This window comes from Populus euphratica, unplaced genomic scaffold (assembly GCF_000495115.2).
Source record: "Populus euphratica unplaced genomic scaffold, PopEup_1.0 scaffold71.1, whole genome shotgun sequence".
NCBI classification, from domain to species: Eukaryota; Viridiplantae; Streptophyta; class Magnoliopsida; order Malpighiales; family Salicaceae; genus Populus; species Populus euphratica.
In genome coordinates, this window is record NW_011499949.1 from 335,461 (window position 1) to 342,812 (window position 7,352).

General features: G+C 34.7%; 1 protein-coding gene across 3 annotated transcripts; it reads right to left on the reverse strand.

The window, feature by feature from the left end:
* Positions 1–211: 211 nt before the first annotated feature.
* Positions 212–5,854, reverse strand: CNX2 (cofactor of nitrate reductase and xanthine dehydrogenase 2). Of its 3 annotated transcripts, XM_011043692.1 has the most exons (7): positions 5,721–5,854; positions 5,510–5,585; positions 3,983–4,603; positions 3,610–3,777; positions 3,283–3,524; positions 1,517–1,625; positions 212–628 (listed from the first exon to the last, which is right to left on the reverse strand). In XM_011043692.1, exons 2-6 carry the CDS (start codon positions 5,576–5,578, stop codon positions 1,523–1,525), a joined length of 1,203 nt encoding a protein of 400 aa, XP_011041994.1. In that variant the 5' UTR covers positions 5,579–5,585; positions 5,721–5,854; the 3' UTR covers positions 212–628; positions 1,517–1,522. The 3 variants fall into 3 exon arrangements, with proteins under 3 accessions (XP_011041994.1, XP_011041993.1, XP_011041991.1); XM_011043691.1 differs by lacking the exons at positions 212–628; positions 1,517–1,625 and adding an exon at positions 2,285–2,937 and having other exon boundaries at positions 3,333–3,524; XM_011043689.1 differs by lacking the exons at positions 212–628; positions 1,517–1,625 and adding an exon at positions 2,285–3,180 and having other exon boundaries at positions 3,289–3,524.
* Between the last annotated feature and the right edge of the window lie 1,498 nt (positions 5,855–7,352).

Below are 7,352 nucleotides of genomic sequence, written 5' to 3' on the forward strand. Positions count from 1 at the left end.
AGTTGGAAAATCCCTGCAATATTTGACCAACTCTAATGAATTATCTTTCGGGATGCAAAATTATCATCCTTCACACATTACAGAAAGAGGAGGGTCAATTGTTATAGATGCAAATTGCGTGGAACTGATTGAAAGCGAGAGTTTAGCTACAATTGCGCACACAGAAACTGGGCAAACAATCTCAATATGCAATTCCTGGAAATTGCGAATGGAAGCAGTACAATCAATGGCTTATATCATGCTTGATTAAATAACAAAGTCTTTGTGCTTTTTGTCACATTGTGGTCCAATAAGACATTACATCTATATTGTTCTCTGCATAAGTAAAATAATCCATGGCTTGTTCACTGAATCAGGGCTTGTACTTCATTTAAGGTAAAGCTAATCATCATGGAAGGCACAACACTGGTAAGAACTTAAAGACATTTGTCACAACCCTAGGGTATAACTTCGGAAGATCCCTACTGAGGTCTATATGATGAATTCTCATCACGCCTTGCCCTTTAGGTTGGGGCTTCTGATAGCTCATGAGAAGTAATCAGCGCTGTGTTTTTCAACTCAATGCAGTGAGATCAACTGAAAGAGAGAATGAAAAGAGTTGTTTCCGCACTGCATCACCTCATCAAACCTGAAAGGAATTCCAAATGTTTTTTAAAATTGACAATCCATTTTAGCTTCAAATTGAGTGTTCAAGGTGGACTTTTAGAAGGGCAATCAGTTGTCATGCTTTTTGCAGCATCTTCATAAGCTAAAGCAGTCCTATGTCATAAAGACAGGATAAATGGAAACATCAATGATACATGTTTAATCTCATTTAAGCACGTATGTTTCACTGCCTTGAGTAACTAAACTAACCAGAGAAAGCGCTCCTACTACAAGTCCGACCAGAAAGAGAACTGGGTGACAGGTAATGTCTTGATGGATTGAGGGCAGTTAAGTTAGGCCTTGTAAGATTCACATGCTGTATAAGTGTGAGAGTACCTTGTTAACTCTGAAGGTGGTCAAAACCTAAGGGAAGTTACAGAATTGCAAAAGCTCAAATGAGCTGGCTAAGATTTTCATAAAAGTTTTCCAACTAGTTGAGAGGACACTGTCATGGTGAAATCCCATTCGAAGCTGCAAGAGCAGACTAGGTACTTAGTTTTTTCCAGAACTACCAAATCTTGTGCTATATTAAGATTGTACTGCACTCTCATGCTTAGGATCTTACCTGTAAGTAGTTTTTGAGTTGTGAGTATTTGCATTTGTGAGAGCACGTATTCACCTCCCTCACAAGGTGATACCCAAACCTAATATTCTTTCAAGTAATTAAAACCCATTAGATATGTAAGTTTTTGAGGTGAAAAATTATATTTGGCAAAGCAAAGATTTTAAATAAAAACAAGTAAATTTGTGAACAATGGAGTTAGACAGAGCTGACTAAATAATGCAGGAATTCCATCTCAATGAATGCTATACAGGAACGGACAAAAGAAAATTCAACATTAGCACTCACAAGAGGAGTCAGTGGACATACCAAGCCTTAGCCCCCTATATGTATCATTGGTCTATTAGCTGTTTTTGCAATGTCAAACATTCCAGCATGTGAAGCTTTTTTCCTCTTGACCTGAAGCAAACAAGAAAAACTGAATGAGACAAACAGTGAAAGCTTGAGAACAAATCATGTTTATTTTTTATCTAAAAATTTCTAGAATCTCTTAGTTTAAACATGAGTTAGGCTAGATTGGTAAAATTTTAATCTCTAATGAAGAAAGACAATTTTTTCATTAGAATTAAAGCATGCATTTATTTAAAGTATTAGTTTTTCTATTTCCAGTGATATTCTTTAAAATTTATACATAAAAGACAAGTTGACAAGTTGCTAAAAATCGATAAAATTCATGTGCACGGGGTCCAAATACAATGCCCAAAATGGCATGACCCCTAAAAATCGATAAAATTCATGTGCACGCGGGACATTCCCAGGTACTTTCAGCCAATAATACAGACCCAGATATAGTACAAAAAATAACTCGGAGAGAGAGAGTGACGCACTGCAAGATATCAAATTCACTATCAAAATCTTAGTTTGATCATGTGTAGAGCATACATGTCAAATGTTGTTTGAAAGGATTCCATCTTGCCTTGGGTAATACTCGGGTCTTAGGTTTTGACTAGTTTTTGAACCCACTAGAACTTGAATGAGATTCAGTGCATATTTCCTTTCAAAGTTTGTATGAACCTCAAGGATGCAAGATTTCATAGATGGAGTATACATCTTCCAGGTTTTTCCGTTCTTTTTTTTTTTTAAGTATTATAGCACAGTTCCAATCTCATACAAATGCTCTCTTGCCAAACTGTTTTGCCTGCTTTTATATCATTCAATGGAAAATTCAAGATTAAAATAGTCAAATAATTTTAGGATGAACCACATTCAATGTAATATTAGCAACAACCACAATAAAAGAAAGAGGATGTTGAACAAGCAAGTGGGATAGAAGAGCTAAATTTTTCTTTTTGATGGGTACCAGAATAAAAGAAAAGGAGAAGATCCTTAATACAAAGAATCGTTCCAAGCACTCCAACTCAATTGGTACCACATTAGTCAAAATGAAGAAAATATTGTGTGCACTAGAGTAAAGTAGCTAAATGTGCCTCTGTATGACACACAGACTGTACGGTCATTACAAGGAAACCAGATGTGAGTATAACCTCATCTAAAAGAGAATGCTGTGATGGATCTGAGGTAGCTGAAGGAGGAAAAAGAAATATAAAATTTTCAACTTTAGATAACAGCAGTCAAGACTTAAATCTAAAGCAAGTTCATTTGGAATAACCTGCAACACCACAAAGAATTTGGAAGATTCAGGTTAAGACAAAACAAGATTAAAAATGACCTGTGAAATAGGCTCTGATGAAACATGGCATACCGTATTTTAGTGGAAACAGAGATGGTATCTGTAGAAAACCCCAAAAGCTAAATTATACTCTACCTTAGTGGCTAAACTTGTACATAAAAATCTCACATACTCATCTAAATGTGGAAACTACGAGAAAAAGAAGTTTATATTCTTTCTATCTGGTACTGGCAAGTCAAACTAATAGATGGTCTGATTATAAATTTGCGTATGCATTCCAAATTCAATGAGCATGTGAATCAGTTTTTATGCCAAACAATGCATAAGGAAAATAAAGAAATCAAGCAGAACCATACTGAAAAGTTAACCAGCTTAGGCAAACGTGCTCAACGCCACACAGAAAGGAAGATCAAGTAATAGAAATTATATGATCAGGCTCTATAACTTGAATAGAAGTTGATCAATAATCACTATAGCAGGGAATGAGATGGTCACCTCTGAAGGACCAAAGAGGCAAACTTTAAAGTTTCCATCAGCTAAAAGTCGCAATCTATTGCAACCAGCACAGAAATGCTCAGTCATTGAGGTGATAAAAGAAACCATACCAAGATGCCCATCTATCCTGAAGTTCTTGGCCGTATCAGCTGGGTGATCCTGCAGCCTCTTTAGGCCAGGAAACTGTTTTCCCTGTTCAATTAAAAGAAGTTACCAAAAGAATCCATAAGGGGACGCTAAAAAATTTCCTCACAGACCTGTCAGAGTTCTACCTTACCACTCTATCCAGCATTTCCATGTACGGAACTAGTTTCTTGACATTCCAAACATTTCCATCAAAAGGCATGAACTCAATGAACCGAACATTAATTGGTTTGTTTTGTGTCAACTCCACAAAATCACAAATCTCATCATCGTTAAACCCACGCATCACCACACAATTCACCTAATTGAAAATAACAAAGAGGGGAAAAGAAAATAATTTTTAGATCAGAGTCAGTGAAAGCCCTAAAATTAGTAAATAAATAAATATGAAGCTAAAAGTGAACCTATCATTGCACCAGCAAATCACTGGTTAGTGGATCAAATATAGAAAGAGCATAATTGACAGAGAAAGCATGGACGAACAGAACTGCAGAGAGCACACATACTTTTACTGGATTGTACCCACAGTCAATAGCAGCATTAATTGAATCCATAACTCTTTCATGCCCTTTCCGCCTAGTCAAAAATTCAAATTTTGCAGGGACTAATGTGTCTAAGCTGATATTTACAGAAGTAAGTCCACATTCTTTCAGCTTTGGAAGTTTTCTCGCAAGAGTGATTCCATTGGTTGTCATGGCCAAGGTCTTTAGTCCTTTCAAGTTGGACAGCTGTAAGCATATGTCTTCAATATCTTTTCTAATGGTTGGCTCGCCACCAGTCAAACGAATTTTATCTACTCCAGAGCTCACGAAGAGATTTGCCAAATGAACAATCTCATCCTGCGAGAGCAATTGAGGACTAGGAGTGAGCTCCACGCCCTCAGCTGGCATACAGTACTGACAACGTAGATTGCAACGTTCTGTCAAGGAGATCCTCAAGTAAGTGTGCATCCTCCCAAATGAATCAATTAACATGTCAGAAGCGAGATTAGTGCTCTGTGGATCTTCTGGCAACTTAGCACAGTAAGTTGCATATGCCTTTGGCAAGGAGCCACTAAGATGGCCGCTAAAAAAACCTTGGTACTTGCTGTTTCTGGATGCATAATAGGATTCAGCCTCACAGCCAACCTACAAGCGAATTCTGAACATCATCACCATTTCAAACTTGCACATTAACTGGAGTAGCAATCAAAATATTAAAAAGCATCAAGAATGCTCATTTTCTAATCTAAACACAACCAAGTGCAACACAAGCACATAATTGATCAATTTAAACTCTTGAAATGATAGAGATTAAGGCAGAAGAGGAAACCCGGTTATGTGAGACTAGAAAGAAAAAAACATTGTATTGGACATTTATCAAATAATTCAACTTCGAAAAGGCTTGTGGAATAACCTATGAGCACAAAAGGTGATCAGATAACAGTACCGCTAAAGTATTATCTAGCTTGACATGAAAAAAGACCATCATAAAGCCAAATCTCCAAAGGTTTACAATTTTCAAGAGGACACCATGATGAAAAGGTTGCTACAGAAAGAAACACTTTGTTACTATTGTTCCCCTTGATAGCTACAGGGCAACGAGTTTTCCGTGTGCATTATGAATGACAAAATAAGGATACTGGCATTAATGGCGTGTCTAAATCATGATGACAGACAATTGAAGATGTTTTCCTAGAACAGACAAACGGAATGATCAAAAAATTGAAAAACAAAATCATGGGCTTCTCTAAGCGGCATGAAATAAAACAAAGACAATTTCAACTCATCTAAAAATGGTTATCTACAGGCAGGCTGAAGCAAGGAGCTACTTTTGGACATTGCTCCAAAGTATCAATTAGTCCCATCCCATGAGAAAATACAATCCTAGTGGGAACAATACTCAGGACACAACACAGATAAACTGAAAATCATCCAAAAAAAATGTAAATTAAACAAAAATACGTTGCTACATTTATATCCAACTATGCAGAATCTTAATGAAAAAATTACGGTGAGAAAAAGAGAGAGAGAGAGAGAGAATAGAATTGATACCATGGAGAAACTGAAATTCTTCAAACCCAAGTGCCAATTAATAAACTTTGAAGCATACCGCCTCATCATAGCTTAGCTGATAATTCAAGAGACAAGGTTGAAGTTCAAAATAAGAAATGCCTACGTAAAGAGGCACTAAGAAATTAAACACTCTCGTTAAAACATATAGAGAGAAGAAAAGAAAAAACAGCATTGATTGGTAGATTGATACCTCGTAGAAATGGGTTTTCTTGTGTTTTCCCGAAAGTGGAACGAGAGACAGAGAATGAGAAGATGGAGATGACGACGAGAAGACGGCTGAGACTGCCCTTTCATTGAGTCCAAACTCTAATGTTCTTTTCTATAAACAGCATCAGTCAACGCTATTATTTTTATCCTTTTTTTTTTTAATCATTGTTATTGTTTTTTGCAGTCGTAAAACAAGACTAGGCATCAGCATGTTTATCTGAAATGACTCGGAAAATTCGATACTCGAAGTAATTAAAGTGATGAAGATTTTGATCCATGAAATCCATTTGATCACGTTAGGTTTTATAACCCAAGTTACGTGATGTATTCGGTTAGCAGAAATTGGGGATTTTTGTTGCAGTTAAATAGGAATATGTGATATATAAACTATATAAAAAGTTTTAATATATATTTTTATGAATTAATAAAATATTGTTATATCCAAGATAAGATCTAGTTCTGTGGAGATTGCATTGATGATCTATTCACTACGTGGATTTCCTCATCTTAAGCTTTGAAGATTCTATTTTGTTATTTTTTATTGGTTATTTTAAATGTTATAAATTTTAATTATCTTTTTTTTTTTAAGATTTTAGTTTTTCTTACCTGTAAGATTGGTTTCAGCTTATATAAATGCTTGCAGACCTTGGAGAGATAAAAATAAAATAAGATTTTAGGATTTGTCTGTTAATTTTATTTTAAACAATATCTTGCCTTTTATGCTTGATTTTTTTGTACTTACACGTGCATCATTACGTAGGTTACCCAACCAAATCAATACAAGTCTAAGTTTAGGACTATGGCTCTCTTCAAAGACATGGGTGATATTGTGTTTTTTAAATTTTATTTTATTTTTTTATTTTTAGATTATTTTAATATGCTAATTTTAAAAATAATTTTTTAAAAATAAAAAATTTATTTTAATACATTTCTTAACAAAAAAAAAACACTTTAAACCATAATCGCTACCACAATTCCATATAAACTCTAAATATATAAATCTCTATATTGCAAAGTTCTATTTTTTAACCACCAAAACTTATTCACATCACAATTTTCTCTCTATCTGTTAAGCTCACTGCAATAATTAGTTTTCTCCTAATTTGTTTTACATTTATTTTTTTAATTAACACAATAATTTAAAGTTTTGACAAAATAATATAATTTAAAAGGGATTTAATAAAATAACATGTTTTTACTTTATCATACTTTAAAAGTGGGCCATTTACTAAATATCATCATTTTCAAGTGCAATGAACTTAAAACACTTCCCACATTAAAGCATACAACCAATATAACAACTCTCTCTCCAAACCAATGTTCTACCGCGCAACATGTTGTAAAATTAAAACTCTCTCAAAATCAAAGAATGCAACAAATGCAGCAACTCTCTCTCTCTCTTTCTCTCTCTAAACCAATGTCCTCACCCCTTATCTCTCTAGAAACCCATCAAACACTTGTTTTTTTGCATTTAAAACACCCAAAACTCGAATGCATCCTAGTGTACAAGCATCCTCGGATGTTTTTCTCTTTAAAATCCATATTTGTCGTGGTTGCTTGATTAGTACTTAAAAGTGCATTTTTATCATGGTTTTATATCATCATTTTGCACTTG

What these genes read in the sequence shown, in the direction of transcription:
- CNX2 (XM_011043692.1), bottom strand. Translation starts at nt 5,578, where the DNA reads ATGATGAGGCGGTATGCTTCAAAGTTTATTAATTGGCACTTGGGTTTG. An exon ending in TGGAAATGCTGGATAGAGTG is followed by an intron (nt 3,525 to 3,609) that starts GTAAGGTAGAAC and finishes TTAATTGAACAG; the next exon opens with GGAAAACAGTTTCCTGGCCT. An exon ending in ATTGATCAACTTCTATTCAA is followed by an intron (nt 1,626 to 3,282) that starts GTTATAGAGCCT and finishes TGTCTCATTCAG; the next exon opens with TTTTTCTTGTTTGCTTCAGG.